The sequence below is a fragment of the Neovison vison genome, chromosome 11, assembly GCF_020171115.1.
Source record: "Neovison vison isolate M4711 chromosome 11, ASM_NN_V1, whole genome shotgun sequence".
NCBI lineage: Eukaryota > Metazoa > Chordata > Mammalia > Carnivora > Mustelidae > Neogale > Neogale vison.
Window position 1 is genome coordinate 208,483,651 of NC_058101.1, and position 21,938 is coordinate 208,505,588.

The 21,938-nt window shown below is 55.6% G+C and overlaps 2 protein-coding genes across 3 annotated transcripts in view; one reads left to right on the top strand and one right to left on the bottom strand.

Moving 5' to 3' along the window:
* Positions 1–603: 603 nt before the first annotated feature.
* On the bottom strand, positions 604–20,292 carry LOC122890418 (collagen alpha-1(I) chain-like). Its single transcript, XM_044226021.1, has 6 exons — positions 19,794–20,292; positions 18,706–18,919; positions 18,471–18,597; positions 18,144–18,229; positions 16,481–17,130; positions 604–2,069 (listed from the first exon to the last, which is right to left on the bottom strand). The coding sequence occupies exons 1-6, from the start codon at positions 20,290–20,292 to the stop codon at positions 604–606; spliced, it is 3,042 nt and encodes a 1,013-aa protein (XP_044081956.1).
* CLN8 (CLN8 transmembrane ER and ERGIC protein) overlaps positions 2,622–21,938 on the top strand; it is a 29,046-nt gene continuing 9,729 nt past the window's right edge. The window contains exon 1 of one of the 2 annotated variants that reach the window (XM_044225743.1): positions 2,622–2,960. The gene's annotated coding sequence lies outside the window, so the exon portion shown is untranslated. Of the gene's footprint in view, positions 2,961–16,700; positions 16,722–21,938 lie in introns of those variants that run through there. The other variant, XM_044225744.1, reaches the window with a different exon arrangement.

The window sequence follows — 21,938 nt, forward strand, 5'->3', positions numbered from 1 at the left end:
GGGAGACCCACGGGGCAGCGCGCGGGGCTGCGGTGGGGCGCCTCGTGCGTGGGAAGCGGCCCTTGGGCCGGCTGGGGCGCGCCCCGACAGCGGCCGCCCGTGGTCACACCGCGCGGCCTGGCTCGGGCAGGAGGGGCCGCGCCGCCCCCAGCCGGGTGCTACGGAGCCCGCAGCCCCGGGCTCTTCCGACGGAGAAGCGGGTCTGCGGTCCGGTGCGCGGCCTCGTCTTCCGTCGGGACCTGGACACGCCCCGCGCGGGGTCTCGGGTCCCCTGTCCCGGCGGTGGAAGCTGTTCGCGGAACTGGTTCCTCAGCTTCGTTCTTTCTGCGTTTACCTAAGTGGGCGCCGCACCCGCACCGACCGGCGCGGGCTCGAGCTCGGACCGCGGTCCACAGTCGGAGGCTCGGCGGCCTCGGCCCCGCCGCCCTCGGGGGAGACTCTTGGCCCTCATCAGGCGGAACGCGCGCCGCAGACTCGCCCGTGCCTGGGGCGCGACCCCTTCCCGCGCTCACGCGCCCACCCGCGCCACGCGCGCTCCCGCAGACGCGCGCGGCCTCACGCTCACGCGCCCACGCCCTCCCGCAGCTCTCACGCGCCCACGCCTCACGCACGTTCCCACGCGCCCACGCCCACACGCGCTCCCGCAGACGCGCTCACGCACGCTGCTTCCAGAGCGAAGCCCGGAGACGCCGACTCCCGCCCGCAGCCCCGCAGCCTCCTCCTCCCGCGGCTGGTCGCGCGCCCGTGAGGCCCGCGGTCGTCCGAGGCGGATCCAGTCCGACTCCCTGCGGAGCCGAGCGCGCGCTGCCGGGGTCGCGTGGTCGCCGCAGGGAAACCGCCTCGACCCGGGTTCAGCCCGCACGTCGGGCTGAGGTAAGCTCGCGGGACACCGGCTTCCCGCAACCCCCAGCCGCGACTTCGGAGACGGGCCGCCGGCGCCCCCGGTGCCCCCGGTGTCCCGCCTTCCGGATCGGCCAGCGGCTCCGGCGGCCCGAGCGTCGCGGGGCCAGCGTGGGCGCCTGCGGGGCCGGAGAGACCGTCCGTGGGCAAGCCCGGCGCGGGGACTCCGGCGGCCAAGCTCCCGGCCTCGGCGCGGGTTCGGGCGCGGCGGCGCGTGCGGCTGCGGAGCGGGAGGCGGAAGGACGCGGAGGCGCAGGGCCCGGGCCCAGCCGGCTCAGTGCGCGGGCGGCGCCGGCTCCGTCGCGTCGGCGGGAAAACGGACGCGGGCGCCCGGGAAGGGCTCGCTCTGGGCGCGCAGCTTCGCCCGGTCCTCACGCAGCGCCTGGGCCGGGCTTGGGCCGCGAGCGGGAAGCGCGGCGGGGGACACGGGTCCGCGCCGTCGCGGGCAGCGGCCCAGGCCCCTCTCCGCCCTGCCGGCCCGGGGCCAGGCCGGGGACGCCCAGGAGGGCGCGGGGCGGCGGAGGCGGGGGCGCGCGCGGTCGCGTCCCCCCTTGCGGCGGCGCGTGACGTGGCGCGGACCACCCGTCGCGAAGGACGCGCGACCTTCGGCCGAGCGGCGGCCCCGGACAGCGGCCGCGGCCCTTCTGCGATGGCGCCGCCCGGACCGCTCGCTCCTGCGCGGCGTTCGGTCTCCGTTTCCCTGCGGGTCAGGCCCGCGCGGGCACGAGCCCCCAGGTCGCTCCGCGGAAAGGGTCGGTGTCCGCCGACCGGACTCTGCTCGAAGACGCCCCGGTGGCTCTGGGCGGGTCGGAGACACGCGGGCCCCGCAACGACGGTGGTGCGGGGGGAGCCTGGAGCCTCCCGGGGCCGCAGCCGGGGCTGTGGGGGTGCGGCGGTCGCGGGGAACGGCGACCCACGGGGGACCGGCGGGTTTGGGTCGTTTCCGGGGCCCTGGGTGTCGCGGCTGTCGGAGGTTGGCGTCGCTCCGAGCCGCGGGTTGGAGCCAGCGGGAGCCGCGCGGGGCAGTGGCGGGTGGGGCTGCGGTCCGCCCCCGGGAGCCAGCGAGGCCTCACCGCCACCGCGTCCCGTCCCGGGACTGGGCCGTGGAACCCGGACCGGACGCACACGTGCCTCGGGGGCAGCGGCCGACGCGCGAGCTCCCCGGCTCCCTGGAGAACGCGGTGCGGTGTAGCCGGCATCCCTGGTCCTTTGGGGCCGTGTCCGGTGGGCCAGGAGCGGTCGTGCTCACTCGCTGACGGGCTCGGGACGCCGCGCTCCGACAGACGCTGGTATGCGGGACTCGGGGTTCTCTGGCAGGGCGGCTGTCCTGAGGTCAGTCCCCGGCGTCTGGGCGTCTGTGCTCTCTTCGGGCAGGTCCTGTCCTAAGGAGACCTGCGCTCTTAGACGCCGGCGAGCCAGAGCTGACCTCCGTGGCCGACCTTTATTGGTAGGAATGCGCAAAAGGTCTTCTCTGAGGGAGACGGAAAGAAGCAACCTCGTCTGCACTTGTGACCCGCAGGTGCAGCCCTCCCGGCTGACCGGCGTGGGGGGAGGGGCAGGTCAGCGTGCGGGGCACCTGCGGCTGGTCAGACTCTCAGGTCAGAGACCCGCCCAGCCCAGGTCGGAGACCCGCCCAGCCGCCGCAGGCTGTGACATGGGCTTCCGAGCCGGGGGGGAGCCCACGGTCCTGGCTCCTCCCTCTTCGTGTGGGGTGACTCAGGCCTGCTTTGTTGTGCGCGCGCCTGCCAGGTCACTGGGACGATCACTGGGACCATCGGAGACGCTCTGTTTTGGTCCAGTGAGGACTCAGCACCCTGACCAGCGAGCAGGAAGTCACCTGGCCCCTGGGGCTCCTCGGCGAGGAGGGCAGAGCAGGGCAGAGCTGGGCAGTGCTGGGGCAGGCTCCCTCGCCTTGGCCTTGATTCAGTTCCTTCCAAGGAGGGAAGGAAAGAGCGGTCGGAGGGGTGTTTCCTGATCGCGCGGAGGTTTCTGCCGGGCGTCCGTCCTGCCTCTCCATCTGAACTCGGCGCAGCTGCCGGGAGCTGGACGGAAACTCTCGGGTAAGTTCTCCACTAGGCAAGTTCACCCACCAGCTGCCTTGGTGGGTTCGCCAACCTCGTAATGTTCTACTTGCACTTTTGTTTTTACTTTTATTTTTTTAAGATTTTATCTGAGAGAAACAGAGCAAAAGCAGGAGGAGAGGCGGAGGCAGAGGGAGACGCAGGAGCCCTGCTAAGCAGAGAGCCCAGTGCAGGCCTCCATCCGAGGACAGTCCCAGGATCCTGGGATCATGACCTGAGCTGAAGACAGACGCTTCACCGACTGAGCCACGCAGCCGCCCTCTACCCGCCTTTTTAAACACACTGAATCTCTATTTTCCTTTATATGCCTTTATCGGTGATTTCATTTTTTAAGATATACTTATTTGGGGGAGAGAGAGCGGGAGCAGGTGTGGGGCTCAATTTCATGACCCTGGGATCATGACCTGTGCTGAAATCAAGAGTCAGACGCTGCTCAGCCAACCGGGCCACCCAGGCGTCCCCTGAACTTGATTTCCACATCACATTACGCTTTGTGTAGGGGGTAGAGAGGGCAAGTTTTGAGCATGTAAATTGTCCCGTAACTAGTATCTGAGCTTAACGAAATCCAAGGGCTTCTACCTCTCCGCCGACGGGACTTACACATTTCTCAGAGCTCCCCACATTCCCCAGGTCCCCGAGTACGTTCTGAAGCCACGCCAGGGGCTGGAACTGGCCAGACCGGCTTGGGCGAGAAGGCAGCTTCTCTGCCTCGGGACTGAGTGTGTGACTAGAGGCAGTGCCCGGGGCTGCACTAGGCTCTCTGTGGGGCTGCACTATGGCGCTGCCGTGTTCCTTGTTGCCGATCCCTGCGCGTGGGACGGTGGCAGCGTCTCCAGGCCCCCTCCCCCCACCTCACCAGCTGTGAACACTGAAGGTGCCCACCTTGCCCGATGTCCCCTAGGAGAGGTGGGGCAGACAGTGGCCTGCTCAGATAGGCCCTCAAGAACAACTTAGCCTCCTGGCCCTTGAACGAACATAATCTTTATCAAGGTACTTTTTTTTTTTTTAAACATTGGCTGTTGTGGTCATGTGTTTGGCCAACCGAGACGGAAAGATTCTTTGTGCCCCGGGATGACAGTTGTTAGGTCACAGGTCATCATTTTCCACAGAGAGCCCTGCCCTGGCTTAGCCAACAGGCACTCGGCAGAGTGCCTTGATGTTCCAAGAGACTTGACACCAGTCTCAGCTTTTTGCATCGGTGGCTCAGAGACATTACTCGGACCTTCCAAGGTCACACCACCAGTGGAGGCAGGGGAGCCAGGTTCCAAGCCCTCGGAAAACCCTGGACGTGAACCTCAGGCACCGTGGCTTGTGGTTCAAAATCACGCTTCTCAGAACAGAGGCGGACACAGCGAGTACTCAATGAAGCAGGAGTGATTCCAGCAAGATGCAGTTTTCTTGGACAAACGTTTTTTCTTTCTAAAATGCTTTCATTTTGCCATATTTATTAGAAAATATTATCCATAGCACTTGTTTAAAAATGCTGACATGGATTTTATTCAGGAAACTAGCACTGTAGGTAGGGTGTCCCTGTGGTGGGCTTTGCGGGGGGCGGGCACAAGCGGGTGTGTGTCCAGGCGCTGGCAGCTGGGCAACACCAAGGCCAGGCCTCTCTTGCCGGACCCGCCGAACAGCATTCTTGCAGAAGCGGGCCAGGGTGACAGCAGCCAGGCGGGGGATGCTCAGCAGGACTGACCATCCAGGGCAGAGCCCTAGATCCGAGACGCGGGGTTAGAGGACCCCCAGGAGAGCCCGCTGGGAGCAGCTCCACGGAGCTGGGGCGGGCACCTACCCCTGGAAGGACTGACGTCGTGAGACTCCTGTGGGGGGGGGGTCTGTTGTCTGCAGATCATGAACCAGGGTCCGACGCTTTAATTCCTATTTGGAATCTGTGTCCCGCGCAGCTAACCGAGTTCTCCAGTGAGAAGCCCTTGGATCTAAAGCTGGGAACTTCTCCCCGTGAGAACGCGGCCATCCCAGCCGCTGCTTATGGGCGGGAGGAGAGAGAGCTCAGCAGCCGTCTGCTGATGTCTTTTAAAAATCTGTCCTTTCCTTAACCAAGCCTGTACTGCTTATAGGATCCGAACAGAAAGGGAACATCGCAACAGTAGCCCCTCCCCCAAAGAGCACGTTTCTATCGCCTCCAAACACTTCATTGCCTCGTGTTTCACAACTCAGCGTTCTTGTTTCGCTGCGGAGGGTAGTTAGACAAGTTCCTCGGCCTCACCCCGCTGAGCACTGGTTTTCTTACCGAGGAGACAAGCCGGTCCGCCTACGAGCCCCTGAGAATGTGCCAGACTCACGGGGCCCAAGTGAACCATTTCGGAAAGCCCTTGCCCGGTGCCTCACACGTGTACATCTGCTGTCATCTCCGTGGGAGGGAGGAGGTGAGGGACCCGGCTGCACACATGGGGGGCCCCGTGGGAGGGGCCCGTGGGTTGTGCGTGCGCAGAAATCAGGCTGCATTTTATTCAGTCTCTGGGTTCCACCTGGTGATTTATTACCAGCTTTACCTGCTTTTTAATTTTTTTTAAAAGATTTTATTTATTTGTCAGGGAGGGAGAGAGAGTACAAGCAGGGGAGTGGCAGGGAGAGGGAGAAGCAGGCTTCCTGCTGAGCAGAGCCGGATGTGGGGCTCCATCCCAAGACTCTGGGACCGTGAGCGGAGCTGAAAGCAGATGCTGCGCTGACTGAGCCCCGCCTGCGGCTGGTCTTTAGCACCGACCCCGGCACCAGGGCACTACGCTTTAAAGACTGCAGAGTGTTCCTTGTGATGAAGTTCTCGAACCTAGGTGAGGTTCGGTGGGGTGAGGTTCGGAGCCGACGGCTAAAGAAAGAATTCTTAAGACGTCTCTGGTGCAAAAAGGTGGTTTATTAGAGCACGGGGACAGGACCCGTGGGCAGGCGGAGATGCGGCTGCCCCGAGTTGTTAGGGCAGGCGTGTTATATACCTTGCGGTTGGGGGGAGGTGGTGAAGGGATGGGAGATTCCGACAGAGCTCTCACGTGCTAAGGTGGGCCTACAAGGTGCTGGGGGGAGTCCTTGCCCTTATGGCTTGATCAATGTCGTTTTTAGGTCAGGCATTATCATCAAGATAGTTGGGAGATTCTTAGTGGGGTATTACAACCCCGCTGTCATTCACATTCCCTTCTACCTCAGTCTCCTCCAGTTTATGGTGGGGAGGGGGACATCAGGGCTTCAGGAAATGAGAGTTATTTGCCTCTGGAAATTTGTGCTATTGATAAGGTAACCTCCCTGTTTAGATCTCTAGGACACCTGTAGAGCAAGGGAGATTCCTGTTCTGCAGGATTGCGATCCCTGCAAGTTAACTATTTATCGTTTTATGGGGGTCAGGGGTGCCTGAGGAATGCTACACATATGGAGGGGAGCGGGTGAAGAGGGGGTGCAAGGCGCCAGCTTCTACTCTGTCCTCAGCCAGCCTCCTGCTCCCTCATCATTCCCCCCTGAACAATTTTGACCCTTAAATCTTTAAGGTGGTTGAAGGTGGAAGGTCTCATCTTCTGTAACTTCTTCCTGCTGAATAGGGGCGTAGAGCTGTCCCTACCTGCTCGGGTCAATATTGATCAGGGTAGGAACGTATAAGGGAGTTATGAAAGGTGGAGGCAGCTGAATCCAGCGCTGACAGTGAAGAGGCGTCCTCGCGCGTGACAAAGATCATCTGTTGTGGTGAAGTCATTGCAGCGATGGAGTCTCGGCACCAAGTAGAGAAACATCGAACAAAGCAACATATTAAGGTTAATAAGGCGATAAGAGTGAGAAGCCCGAAAAGGAGATTTGGCCATAGACCTCCTCCAAGCCAGGAACTTAACCAATCACTAAAAGAGAGAGAGGGATCTTGTAGAGCCTTAATCTGGGCATTCATATCCTTTATTAATCCTGTGACATTTTTGCGATAGTCTGGGATGTAAACGCAACATTTTGTCTTGATAATTGCACATGTGCCACCCTGTGCTGCTGTCAGGACGTCTAAGGCCATCCTATTCTGCAGGACTGCCTTGCGTATTTGTGAAACTTCAGTATTAAGTAGGGAGATGCTGTTTAGTGAATCATTGAGCGCCTTTGTAGTATATTTGTTAAGGGCTTGTACATGCCACATGACATCCTCTAGTCCCGCAGATGTAACAAAAATGGATGCTAAGTGATCATACCATTTAAAAACAGATCGCGTCCATCTTTGTTTCAAGTTGGGGAGATTAGCTGGAGTTGTAATGGTTTTAGTAACGCGCCCATGAATCCAGGCAAATCCTAAAGTACAGCGACCTATCCATCCTGGAGGAAGCCAGGGCCACAGGTTGGTTCCACATATCCAGTGGGTTCCGTTTGGAGCTGGCCATCTAATGCCAGGTCGCCTTGCCCAGTCAGTAGCAAACAAGTCAGTAGCCTGGAGTATTATTACTTGGGAACACATCTCTAGTGATAGCCACCCCAGATATCGTGTGTTATTTGCCCAAGTACCGCTCGTATGATTCTTTTGTTGCCAGCATAAAACTGCCTTTTGACTGAGCCGTCCAGTCGTGGGTGTAAGCCACAGATATGTATCCCAGATTTGATATATACCATCCTTAGTATAGCGATAAGGAGGGTTCTGTGACTTAGGCCCTAGCCGGTGAGTATTATCTTGTGGGCTTGTTAGATCAGTTAGGATTTTAATAGTTTGAGAATATGAAAAACTCTGATTATGTCCTGGTGAATCCCATGTTTAACTGATCATGGGCCAGGAAGAAACATTTTGATTAGTAATAGATTTATCCCGGAATGTGCTGTCTCCATCTACCATATCTGAAATATAACTTTGCAGGGCATGCCAATCGGTGCCCTGTAAAGGGGAACCCACCAGGGTAACCCAGACGTACTTGAAGTAGGCAAACTTCCACATATCCAGCAGTCTGTTTGTGCCCACTGTAGGAAGGAATTGTCAGCTAAGACAAATGAAAGGAAGATAAAGAGAATATATATAACCTTCATTTTCGTTTGAAGAGAAGTTTGAGGTCTTCTATGGGCTCACAGGAGTAAGAAGTCACATTGGTTTGTTTGCTCGGTTCCTGTGGAGGAGGTACAGGTTTTATTCTAGAAATATGGACCCATGAAGAGTGTCCTTCTAGTTTTACCGCAGTGGGTGTGCATAATATGACCCGATATGGTCCTTTCCATCTTGGATGTAAGTTTTTGGCTACGTCTGACTTCCAACCTTTTAAATAAACCATGTCTCCGGGATTTACATGGGGTGGGTTTTCAGTTATAGTTAAATCAGGTTTGGGAAGAATACGATTAGTATACTCATTGAGTGACTTATGAATTAAACCAGCTTCCAGTGAATAATTTAGTAAGGCATTATAATCTTCATCTAGTAGCAGGTCTACAGAAAGAAATGGTCTTCCATAGACTAACTCAAAAGGGCTAAGTCCTATAGGTTGTTTTGGGTCAGTTCTCATCCTGAGAAGCCCTATTGGTAGGAGAGTAACCCAATTCTCCTGGGTTTCTAGACTAAGTTTAGTAAGATGATGTTTTAAAGTGTGATTAGCTTTCTTCACCTTTCCGGAGGACTGTGGATGCCAGGCTGAATGTAAGAAATATTTAATTTTTAAGGCTTGGGCTATTTGTTGAGTTATCTGAGCAGTAAAGGAAGGACCATTATCACTTTGAAGAGATTGAGGAAGGCCGAATCTAGGGATAATTTCTCGCAACAAAACCTTAGTTACTTCTACGGCCCTTTCAGTTTTACATGGAAAGGCCTCAACCCATCCGGTGAATGTATCAACAAATACTAATAGATACTTATAGCCTTTGCAAGGCGGCATTTGTGTGAAATCAAGTTGCCAGTCCTCTCCTGGATAGGATCTATGCCTCTGGACTGGTTTTAAGAGAGGTGGGGGGCGAGCTGCACCCTCCAGATTCACTTGGGCACAGATGCTACAGGATTGACACACCTGTTTTATTGTGGTTGTTAAATTTACTCCATCAAATATACTTTTGATTAAATGCTTTAAGGCGTCTTTGCCCAGATGAGTAGCCTGGTGCAAGCCCTGTATTATTTTCCATTGACTAATTTTAGGCATAAAGAGCTTTCCTTCTTCGTTAACAAGCCAGTCTTGTGCATTTTTAATATATCCTCGCTCCTGAGCAATATGAATTTCTTGGTCTGAATAGACTGGAGTTATGGACTCCATTGGAGTCAAGACTGGTATAAGGCTTAATATCCGTTTACCCTTTGCTGCCTCTTTGGCTGCATGGTCTGCTAAATTGTTTCCTTTAGATTCTAAGGTCATATCCTTTTGATGTCCTTTGATGTGAATCACTGCTACCTCCTTAGGCAAGTGTACAGTCTCAAGAAGGGCTGTGATCTCAGCCCATATTTGATTGGGGAGTTATGGCTTGATAGCAATCCCCTTTCCTTCCAAATAGCTCCATGGGCATGTAGTACCAGGAAAGCATATTTGGAGTCAGTATAAATGTTTATTCTTAGGATTTGGCAATTGCAAAGTGCCAGTGAGCACTACAGTATACCTAGCTTTTCTTATTCTTTCTATGAAAACTACTGTTATCAGAAAACCAAGTGTCATTCCTATTTTTAACAGGGTAATCTTAAATCTGGCCAAATAGAGTAAGCAAGATCAATAACCTCTGAACATTTTTGCTCTACAGAAAAAGTAGTACAGTAGTCAGGTTCAGGCATACAGGTAACTAGGTTTAAAGTTTGACAAATTTCAAGTATTATTTCTGGCATATCTGTAAGTATATCCCAATATTTAATAAGTTGGCCTCCATCATCCATTGGTGGCCTTTGGCTTCTAAGACAAATCTGGACCTAATGTGAAGTCATTACAGTCAGAGACTGTCCCATAGTGAGCTTTGAGGCTCTTTTTATAGGAGGGCTGTTCTAGGTTTCGCTACAGCATCTGTTTGCAATTGTACCTCAACAGAGGTGGCCTCTAGGATAAATATGACTAAGGGATGAAACCAATAAGAAGACCTTTGAATGGTCCAGGCTTAACAATATCCTGACTACAGAGGATCACTGGCAAGTGAGAAAACTTGTCAAGAGATAAGGGGAGTTCCCCATGCATCATCCAATCCACTCATAAAGAAAGTGGGGTCATCCATTATCTCCATAAGTCCATAGTTAATCCTATGGAGTGCGATAGGCTGGCTTTTAGGCAATTTCATTATTCCAGCCACACACAAGGTGTTAGTTAAGTTATACAATTGTAAGGGAATCAATCCCATTTTCCAGTTGTTTAATCATGTGCCACGGGTTTCTGCTAATATCCCCACAAAATAAGATCGACTAAAGGAGCTATTGTACAACTTCTCTGAAGTTTACCTCAAATTGTTTAGCTTAGGTAAACGAACATTTAAAGACAACCAAGTCTAGAATTTAACATCCATAAAGGTGTGTTACTAAAACAGAATTTTTCTCTCTAAAATAACCCTCATTTACAGAGATAGCCAAATCAGGCCTAATTCACTTGTGAAACAAGTCCAGTTTTAACAGACTTGGCCTAATTATTTACATAAGCTCAGCAAGAACAGTGAGTGTGATCAATAGATCTTTTAGAATCTGCTTTGCTGGAACTTTTTATAAGGAATCTCTAGGTTGAACTTTTAGTAGCCTCTCCAGGCCAGAAGCCAAGCCCTGTACTTGCCATCAGGCATGCCTGCAATACCTGTCGATTTGGGCGAATTCCTCTTCTGAGACTGCACCTACCAAGGAGTGACATTCTTTACTCACCTGGTGAGGCTGCTGGGAACTCTGTAAGCAAGGTATCAGGCCAACGGTCCCAAGGGGCTTTATGGCTCCAGGTTTCATAAAGTCAACCTTAGTTCCTTTAAACTGTCTGGTCATATCTGAGTCTTTTCAAATATGACATCCCAGTCAAAGCCTTGGTAAAATAACCAGTTTCCAATGGTGTCCTGTTACAAGGAGAACAGATTCTTACTGAACTTATGCAAATGAATTATTGCCATGGAAGAAAGAATACTTACTGAGACCTTTTGGTTTCAGACGGTTCAGATAAAGAGAAAAGGTTGAATGCTTTGAGCACTTTTACAAATGAGCATTTTACATCTCTATAAGTTACAGATAACTAGGAGGAAGTATCCCTAGTCTGGAAGAGCAAACATTAGACAGAACCAGCAATGTTTAAAGTAAGACAAAACATTAAGAGACACAACACTATAATCTTTTAGTTCATTTAGTCCCATGCTACTAATTCTGGTGAATGCACCTTTAGTTAGTTTTGGGAATTCTTACCCATTTCAGTTTTAGGATTTTCAAATATATCAAATATCTGTATTTATCCTGAAAGTCCTTTATATGAATCTCCTTGAAGATAAAACTCATTTTACGAGAGAATTAAAACAATTATAAATGACAAAAACTCGGAATGCATATGGTTAGAGCTGAAGAGACGGGAGTTTACAATTTAGCTGCAAGGAAATCAGGTTACTTCTGTGACACATAACATTTCCATAATTACAATATCAAGCGGTGATCTCTCCAAACATTAAAACTTTAGGAAGTGCGTAGAATCTCTAGAATAGTTTTAGTATTTTCCCAAATGTAACCCAAGGTTTATCATTGGTTCAGTAGTACTTCATGAGCAACTTCGCATATCAAGGAAAAGCCTGAGTTAAAGAGATTTACAACTTAAATCTTGCCAACACTTGCTAAAGTCTTAGAAAGTTTTAAAGCACATGCCTAAATATAATTAGGGATGTTAAACACCTGATGAAACAAAACATAGAAACTGAACTTTCTGGGCAGGCAAAGAGAAAAACATTTACATTTTCTTAACAGCAGATCAACTGATCTAAAAAAACATTGTCCTTTTGAACAGAGACAATTTCAGTCTTGTACCAATGTACCTTTAAAACCCATCCATTTCAATCTTAGTCCATTCTTGACCATAGCTAAAATTCCTTTTCTGAAGATTTCCCTTCACAAACCTTCTACAACTTTCCTTTGCATTCAGGTTTTGTCCCAAGCCATTTCCTTCCAAACAACCATCTCGTTTAGGACAAAATTTATCTTCCCTTACCTTCAACAAAATGTATTCCCATTCCTTAAATCTTTCTTACATATCTCCTACTTTCCTACATACAGTTTCCCTTATTTCTATCAGTCTTAGTTACACTAAGCAGAACTTTGTATTCTTAGAAATACCTTTAGTTATTAACCAATTGTGAACTGTTACAACAGAATTCTTCAGGTGGCAATTTATGAATCAGTTAAGTGGAAAACACTTTTACCAGCAGATTTAAATACTCTTAGTTTCTTTGCAGTTAAGAAGTCAAAAGCACAAACCTACATCCAGTAATTAACGACTTAGCATTTTATCCTGTTTGGTTAAGATATAGATGTCCACAATTCAATTCCATTTGTCATCCAAGCAAAACTTTAAAACTTTCAGGTTACCAAAGACTTTGAAAGCTACTTCAGCAATTACCCATTAGAACTTTGGGACAGACAATTAACCATCAGTTTAGTCATTTCTTTGCTAACAAATTTTAATAAATAACACAAGCTTATTCTGACACCATTTACTACTGTTAACTTAAAAGACAGGTCTTATCTTAATTAAACCAACAAACTTAACTTAGTTCCAATAGTGATTTACGTTTCACCTGGGCCCACTCCACTTTGAATGTTTACCTGAGACATGCGTGGGAAGATCTGGAGTGGGGGTGTTAGGTCCAGGGGGTGCTCTTCTTGCTCCTTGACAGTGGAGAGAGAAGGAGCCGTGGTGCATGATCTAGAGGCTAGGCATGCAGGCTGCACGCACGTTGGTACAGAAACACGAGAAGGGGGAAACAGAGGAAACAAAGTGCTGCCAGGAGGCAGAGAAAGGATTCCCGGTTTTAGAGCTCATAAGCCCCAACAGAGGAGCAGATGCCATGCTTTCCCACCAGCAAGGGGGGAAGGGTTAAGCAGTCCGAGTCAGGCCAGAGAACACAGGGAAACTTCCCCGAAACAAAGAGAGTTTCCGCAGCTGCTTGGGAATATTCCTTATGGTCTCTGTCTCAAGTTAGACCAACCCCAGTTGGCTCCAGTTATAGCCATTAACACGGGAAGTGAGTGAGGGAGAAGCCCCCACATCTATTAGGAGAAACAGAGAGAAATAAAGCCAGAGTCCCCTTTGCTAGGGATGGCCCAGCAACCTGGGTTTACTAGAAGAAGGCTCATTTACGTAATTACCATCCAATATGTCAGGAGAAAGTTTACTAGCTGACTCATTTGGGCAAACACATTCCACAAAAGCCCCTTAGTCTGGGGTCCTGGTGCAGAGCAATGAAGGCCTAGGTATGAGCGGTGAAGGTATCCTAGGTCCATTTGCCCTGCTTCCTGCAGAGGAGATCTAACTGATAGATCCCACTGAGGCCATGCAGTGTTACAGGAGCTCAGTCCTTTCCCAAGTTTTGCAATCCAAATTATTTCCAGTGGGTTAAAAGGCACCCCAAGGTAGAGTCCTTGGGAACTGAAGCCAGAAAAGTAATGAAGGTCCATTACCAAATCCCCCGACTCCTGGGTGGCGTCCCACACAGGGTATGTCAGAGGTTTTAGGTGTCAAAAGCGACCAGAGGCGTCCCTCAAGATACGCTATTGATCACCATCATGCCTTCCCTAGGAAGGCATTTCTGCCGTAAAAGGCCCTGGAGGGGTGCCGGCGTCCCTCCACTTCCCCATCGCATCCTAGGCTACAGATGGGTGCCTGGTGAACGGACTAGGAAACTGTACCATGTCTATCCTGAAGGCTGCATACTGTTTTGCCATATTAACCCATGGAAATACTAGAAAAGTTTGGCAAGGGGAAATTACCCAATTTCATAACTTTAGGCAGTTTGTAGAAGACACTGACAAGAAGCAGTAAAGACTGAAATCCATCATGGTCTAAGCGACATTCCAACACATGTGGTCTTTACAGCCAACTTCCCTAGGAAACGGTCCCCGGTTGCGTTTTAATTCAATCGGGTACTGGTTTCGGCCGGCTCCCAGTGGAGGTCTCGCGGCCAGAAGTGGCTAGACCAGGGATGTGGAGGGGATCATATTAGATCAATCAGGAGGAAACCTCACACGGGAGTCTTAAGATTGGCAGCCGTCCTGGTGACTTAGGTGGCTGTCCCGTGCCCAAGAGAGACAACTTTCTATAAGAACAGGAGTAAAGAGAGGCCATCAAGCTTCTGGGTCTTATTGCCATTCCGGCCAGGGTACTAACTTGCAGCCAAAAGGCAGATGCTCTCCTCCCCGTAGAGTAGCCACTAGCCATGGGCTAGAGGATTACAGCCTGAGCAATTGACATGCAAGTGTTCCAATAAGACACACTCCTTGAAAGGCCCTGGAATGAGAGTAAAGGGAACGGAGAGAAAGTACTCACCAATTTGCACCGAAGCTCAGAGTCCAAATGTAAAGACTCACAAACCTCCTGGCTGGCTCGCCAAAAATGATGAAGTTCTCGAACCTAGGTGAGGTTCGGTGGGGTGAGGTTCGGCGCCGACGGCTAAAGAAAGAATTCTTAAGACGTCTCTGGTGCAAAAAGGTGGTTTATTAGAGCACGGGGACAGGACCCGTGGGCAGGCGGAGATGCGGCTGCCCCGAGTTGTTAGGGGCAGGCGTGTTATATACCTTGCGGTTGGGGGGAGGTGGTGAAGGGATGGGAGATTCCGACAGAGCTCTCACGTGCTAAGGTGGGCCTACAAGGTGCCGGGGGGAGTCCTTGCCCTTATGGCTTGATCAATGTCGTTTTTAGGTCAGGCATTATCATCAAGATAGTTGGGAGATTCTTAGTGGGGTATTACGACCCCGCTGTCATTCACATTCCCTTCTACCTCAGTCTCCTCCAGTTTATGGTGGGGAGGGGGACATCAGGGCTTCAGGACATGGGAGTTATTTGCCTCTGGAAATTTGTGCTATTGATAAGGTAACCTCCCTGTTTAGATCTCTAGGACACCTGTAGAGCAAGGGCGATTCCTGTTCTGCAGGATCGCGATCCCTGCAAGTTAACTATTTATCGTTTTATGGCGGTCAGGGGTGCCTGAGGAATGCTACACCTATGGAGGGGAGCGGGTGAAGAGGGGGTGCAAGGCGCCAGCTTCTGCTCTGTCCTCAGCCAGCCTCCTGCTCCCTCATCACTTGTACTTCCCTAAGTGCTGGGGATAGAAGGGGGACAGAACCCAGTCCCCCTTCATGCAGGTCACATTTTGGTCAGAAGACACAGAAAATAACAAAGAACTAAGATAAGCATATAAAAATACAAAATATCTGGGGTTAACTGAAACCTTTTCCAGTAAAGAAAGAAAAGGTTTCAGTGGGGGGTTTTCAGGGGTGAGGGCCCTGCTGTAAGGTACAGGGAGCCCCTGCGCCCCATGAGTCAGAGCCCCAGGGAGACCCCAGAGCACCACCAGCTGCTGCCACGTTTCTGTATGGAGGTCAGGGCTCTGAGGGTCAGAGGGCGCACACCACCTTCTCGAAGCGGGGGTTCTGGAGCCCACGTCTGTCTCACTGCAGAGCCAGGTGTTTGACACCCGGCGCGGCTGCCCCTGCCTCTCCAAAGCCATCTACGCGCAAAGACAAATCCCCAATTCGAAGCCCCGGACTCTGTCTTCTGGGGGCTCGTCCTTGTACAGCGAACCGTGAAAGAAATCGGGGCAGGCCAGGGCAGCAAACTTTGCCTTTTCCCTAGAAGTCTCATTCTGGAGTCTTCCTTACCGGGAAGGTGGACGCAAGGACACCTAAGCTTTTGCACCCAGGTCACAGTTCATAAAGCTGTTTCCACGCATCATCCCACGATCATTTTTGTTGTTAAGGAGCAGGTGCCCCGTGCCCACGCCAGCTGCTGTTCGTGTCCCAGCGTCTGCCTCTGCGCCGTGTTCAGGGTGGACACGGCCTGTTCTGCGCTTCACGGATGCGGACTCGGAGGGCCAGGAGACGAGAGCTGACCTCTGAGACGGTGCGCCCTGAAAACTTTGGAGACCCCGAGCGGTGTAGACAACTTCGTCTCCTTTGTCCAGGGTCCGGGGGAGGTAACAGCCCCTGCTCCGGGGAGAGGACCCCGCAGAGGACGCTGAGGCGGGCTCCGCACACGGGTGTGCGCTCACACTCACGCCGCAGAGACCCCCTCCCGCACCGCGCGCTGCGGGCGCTCCCCGCGCCGGACGGACGGACGGACGGACGGTCGGGCGCGGTTGGCCATTCGCCAGCACGGGGCAGCGGGGGAGGCAACCCGCGGCCTCAGCTCCTTGCGGGTCAGATGGTCACCGCCACAGGCCGGCCGGGGCTTCCCGCGCAGCCCTCCCCTGCCCTCCCCTCCCCAGGCCGCATCCCTGCGCTTCCAGAGTCTCGCTGGGGGCTCCGTGGGGTTCCAGCAGGGGCTCCGCGCGGTCCGCTCAGACTCTCCCTCCTCCCCGGGTCATCCCAGGACCTGACAAGGGCACCCGGGATCAGCGCACCCCAGAGAGGGCAGGAGGCCCGGCAGGGGCCGCACTTCGGTCCGCGAACTTCCCCCGGGGCGCCCCCCCCCCGCGCGCGTGGTTCCGCCCGGTGCGCCCCCCCCCCGCCGCCGCGCGTGGTTCCGTCCGGTGCGCCCCCCCCCGCCGCGCATGGTTCCGTCCGGTGCGCCCCCCCCCGCGCGCGTGGTTCCGCCCGGCCCCGCCCAGCGGAGGTGCGCCTGCGCAGTCGTGTTTGCGGCCGGGTCGTGGCGGCGGCGGCGGCGGCGGCGGCGGCGGGTGAGTGCGCGACCGGGAGCGTGGGGCTGAGCGGGTCACGCGGCCGAGCGGGCGGGGTGGGCCTCCTCTCCGCCGGGGCCGGGCCGGTGCTCCCCTCCGCTGCTGCGCTGTGTGCGTGCCGGCCTGAGCCAGGCCCCGGCTTGCACTGGGAGGCGGGGACGCGGCGGGCCGGGCTCCAGCCGCTGGGTTGCGAGTCACTCCTGTGCCGGGGAAGGGGAGGCCCCGCGTCCAGGGGCGCCTCCGTGTGTGCGGGTCCGTGCTGGGGGTCGGAAGGAGCCGGGCCACGGCCGTCGGCCTCCTAGGAGCAGCTTCCAGGCCCCGGTTTCTGTGCGGGTTCCTGCTGAGCACCTGCGGTCCCTGGAGAGCTGCGGTGTGGGACGGAGCAGAGCGGTCCTGGGCGCGGACGGGTCTGGGGGCCCGAGGACAGGCTCTGGGCGGTTAGGGTTGATTCGCAGGAAGCCGAGTCGCGGACTGCGGAAAGGACCGCAGGGGCAGGGTGCTGTGCGTGTGCCCGATCCCTTTTCATGGGGAAAAACGGACTTTGTATTGAGTGGAGTGGTCGTGCCAGCGAAGGATTGACCCGGGGCAGAAGTGCGCCCCGGAGCTGCCTTAGGGGGTCCCAGAGTTTTACATTTGTGTTTTTACACGCCTCCTGGTTCCTAAATTTTGTTCCTTGAGTCTCTGTTTCTTTGGCTTCTGGAAGAGATACTTCTACACGCTGCCAGGCACAATTCTCCAATGTTGCAAACTAGTGGTCACACACATGGGGAGCCCGTCAGTTGCTTAGATGTCCGGAAGGTGGACCCCGCGGGGAGACCAGGCCAGTCAAGCCGGTGAAGGAAGGGAGGGCCGGGATCAGCTCGTGGGGTGCGCAGGGGCCGGTGAAACCGCAGCCTCTGCACGGGCTCTTTCTCCCTGGGCGGGGACGGAGGTGACAGCCCCTTGGTGTCGTCGGCCGACCTACCACCCCGCCCCCGGGGTCTGTGGGTGTCCGGTGGAGCCGCTGGGGTCCTGGTAGCGGCAGATCCCATCCCTGGAGACGCGGCCGCCGGGTCGCCACAGCCCTGAAACGCTCACTGGGGAATTCTTTTTAAAAATGCCTGGTTCCGTGCAATGTGTCAGCTTGAGCCACTGAATCGTACACAAGAAAGAAAGACGTGGTTTGTAGGCAGATTTTTCACAAAGACAGCGAAGGCCCTCAGAGAGTCGGGAGTGGGACTCGCGGCCCTCCAGGAGCCAGTGCCTCCGGCTGCCGCTGGCCCACCACGGAGAGGCAGAGCTGGAGTGCCCGGGCCCCGGAGCCTTTCACAGAGAAGAAGGGCTGAGTGTGAGCCACTGGGCCTCCTGGGGTGCCCGGGAGGGAGCAGTGACTCCGAGCTGTGACAACGCCTGCACTGCAGGCCACGTGAGAAGCCCTCCCACCTCGGGGGTGGTCCTGCAGCAGCAGTACGGCGGTAACCCGGCGTCCCCTGAGCCATCTGGGGGATGCCGTCGGGGTTGTGGTCCGGCTGGCAGGCCAAGAGGAGATAAGAGGAGGGATGTCACTCTGTCCCACCCTGTCTGCGCCGCCTTTCTGGAACAGAGCTTGGCCGGTTTTGCAGGTGCAGGGATTCGGGTAGCGTTGCGACGCTGCGGCAGGGACGGCAGTACCTCCCCAGGGCACAGGGAGCCGACTTGCTGCCCCAACTGGGTCCCTGCAGGTGCCTTTGACCCTCGGCGTGGCCATGGTCACTTGGTGGCTCCCCTCGCTGGAGCCTCCCGGCCCGGCTCAGCAGGCCCCGAGACACCCGTGGTGCCGGGTGAAGCTACTCCAGCACCAGCTGCTGGGAGACGCCGTGTGGCAGCTGTGTCGGAGCCCGTGAGGTCGGGTTTGGAGCTGGCGTGGGGATCAGAGCGGGGAGAGACCGGGGTGCTGGTGAGCTGTTGCTGTTTCTCTCACTGCTGCGTCTGTGCCAGCTCCGGCCTGTCTGCGGCTCGTGCTTACACCCGAGAGCGTCCCAGAACGCTGTCCAGGAGGCCCGCGGACCTCGCCGCCAGCCGCAGGTGCGCCGTGTGCCCTTCGGAGCCCGAGGCTTTTCCTGGGTTCCCGAGCCCTTGCCGCCGGTCCCCATTGCCCAGAGCCGTGCTTGCGCCGCCCAGGGCCTGCTTTATGTGGGCCTCCTCTGAGCCCTGTTCCTCCCATCCTTGCCTCAGGGTCACTGTTAGGGGTTCAAACACGTGTGGCCACAGGAACGAGCCTGTGCTCCAGCCTCATCCTAAGCACTCAGGAGCCTTCGTGGGTGGCTAGTGGCCACCTGCCCCGTAACCACCCAGGATGGTGCACGGGGGCTCCCCTCCCAGAGCATCGGGTCCCCTCCTGTCCCCGTGCTGCTGGGTGGGGAGCAGGGACGGAAGGAGGGGCAGGAGACGGGGGCTCACAGGGGCCTGCTTTCAGGGCTTCTCTCCAGCAGGATAATGCGATTTAATTGTATCTGCTCACATGTCAACACAGGCACATGGGACACCGGTTCCGCGAGCCTGGTTGGGAGAAGGAAGATACCAACCCATCCCAGTGCCGAGTCCACGGTTTCTGTGACCAGATGGGGACCAGAGGCCATGCCAGCACAGTGGCTCTGCGCCTGCTGCAGGCACCCGGCCACGCAGACTGTCACTCCAGGGCAGTGGAGGCAGAGTCTGGAGGTGGGCCCCATCCTGGGCGTGTGGCACAGGCAGGGGAGACACCGGCCCTTGGCAGAGCCAATGCTGGTGATCTGCGTGCCGCAGGGACCGGAGCTCCGAGGTCCCTGACAGGTGCCAATCCAGTCCAGAACAAGGGGGCTGGGCCTGGGCTCGCTACGGAAACCGGAAACAAAAGCTAAATGACCTAGTGCGGTGTGCCTGGCGCGTAACCGGCGCCTAGTGTTAGTAAGCACCGTCCCGCTGTCCTGCATTCCCGTGTCCACTTCTTGTTCTCCTCAGAAACCGGGGCCCACGACGGTTGTGAAACGTGTTTTCGTAGCGCCTGAGTAGTGGAACCAAGGTCAGAACCCACTGTTTTTGTTCCTCGGGCCCTGGCCCCCCCGAGTCCCTCACTCCCGACCCCGGAGCTCCCTGAATAACGCCTGTCCTGGCCGCTTCCGCTGGGGCAAGACTGAGTCCTGGAGTCACAGGGCTCCTCCGCTTTCAAGGCCGAGGCGCCCCGGGAGTTCGATGACTTGGCTAAAAGCACACTGACGCAATCGTGGCGAAGTAGGAACTGTAGCCCGGACCTTGTGACTGACTTGAGGAAAAGTGCACGAAGCCGTCGTGGGCAGAGTCCGTATTTTCGCAGTTGACGGTTCTGCCAGGGCAGCCTTATGCTGGTCACTCCCGAGCCCTGGAGATGGTTGGCCAGAAGCGGCTCGGCGCCTGTAAACGTCATAGTCCCCACTCTCGGGGGTGAGCCGGCGGTACACTGCAGAACCGGGTTGTGCTGGGTGGTGCTCCTGTGGGGCAGGCGCCGCTGCAGGAGGGCACGGAGCAGAGGCTGCGGAAGACCACGGTCAGCATGCTCGTGGGTCCTAGAGAGGAAGGCTCGCCAGGCCACCCCCATGCCGGGCCCCGCCGGGGGAAGCACTAGGTGCGGAGGCAGGGGAGGACGGAGACCATGACCTTCGGTGGGGTTTCCATGGGATGGGCAGGCAGGACAGGGTGAATGATTCGGACGGGCTGCTTTGAGCAGTTTCGGTGGCTTCGGGCGATGGGGGTGGCAGCCTGGGATGATCTAGGCAGAGGAACGTTGCTCCTGGCGCGGACGGTGGGAGGCTGGGCAGAGGGTGCTGCGCCTGTGTGGTGAGGGCGGGGAGGCCAGGCTCTGATGGGTCCGTTCCCTGCTTTGCTGTTCCCTAAGAGTGGGCTGGGCCTGGGCGGGCAGTCTCCCCAGCAGGGAGGTTTTGAGATGTCAGAACATCCATGGGGAGAGACGTGCACACACCTGTGCACAGGTACCCAGAGCCAAGGGCTCTCGCCAGCCTGTGCAGAGTAAGCGAATGAGTGTGGTCTCGTCTTTTGTCCCTGAATCAGACTCCTGCTCCCGGAGAGCCTACTTCAGAGGTCGTGTTCGCTGAGAAATAGGAAAACAAACGCTTCCATGACTTTGGCCTTTGAATCTAGGAGCGTTATCAAATCCAGGCGTTCAGTGGTTAGAAATGGTTCCTTTGTGGTTTGGGTTAAATGAGCTAGTACTCTCCGCATCCTGACTCGTCATGGTGACCATGTGGGCAGAAGAGCCGTTTTGTTGCTTTTTGCTGAATAGTCACAGATCGGCAGCTGGTCTAATGCTTGTGGCTCTAGGCTCTGCTCAACATGGTGTCTCCCGAGGTCAGGGTCATGGCTGTGCTGTGGGCAGCCCGATTCCCCTGCAAGCCGGCTTATCATTCATCAGGCGTGGGGGACAGCCCTCGGCTCCCCGGGGAAATGCCCCATGCGGCAAGCCCCTGCAGAGCTGGGGGTCGCGGGGGAGCCTGCAGACCAGGCCTCTGAGGCCCCTTGGTGAGCCCCTGATCCTGGGGTCCCCTCTCTGAAAGTCCGACATAGGGAGCTTGTTTGGAAGACTCGAGACTCTGGCGTTCGCACATGTACGAACAAAACATGTCCACACTTAGGTGAACTTGACTGGTAAGCGTGATTTGAAATCTGTGCCCACGTTCAATGAGTGCTTCTTGAGCTCGTCCTCTGTGCCGAGTGCTGGATCAGGCCGTGGGGGAGCAGAGATGGCTCTGGGCTCTGAGCGCTGCTGGTCTGGGGGAGGTTGGGGTCCCAGCAGCAGTGGTCAGGGCGCGTGTCTAGATACAGTGGTGGAGGGGCCGGAGGGTGGGGGGTCTGTGGCACTTGCTCTGGTCTGAGGGCTTCTGGAGGAGCGGCCCGGATGCTGCGATCTGAAAGGGGCTGACGGTGGGGCAGGGGATGGACTCTGAGCAGGGGACCCAGGAGGAGCAGAAGCCCGGAAGTAAGAAGGGAGACGGGCTTCCAAGGAAGCAGAAGCCTCAGTAGGGCGGGAGCGGGAGCGGGGAGCGGGGTGCAGCGTGGGGTCCGGAAAGCGCGGGAACACAGACCTGCGCGACGTTCTTCCCGGGGTAACTGGGGTCCGTTCTGTCTTCCTGACTCGTGTCACGCGCACAACAGCTGTGTTCTGACACGGACGCAGGACACTTGCTAACGCTCCCGGAAACCGGATTTGAGGTTCCTTTTCACGTTCTC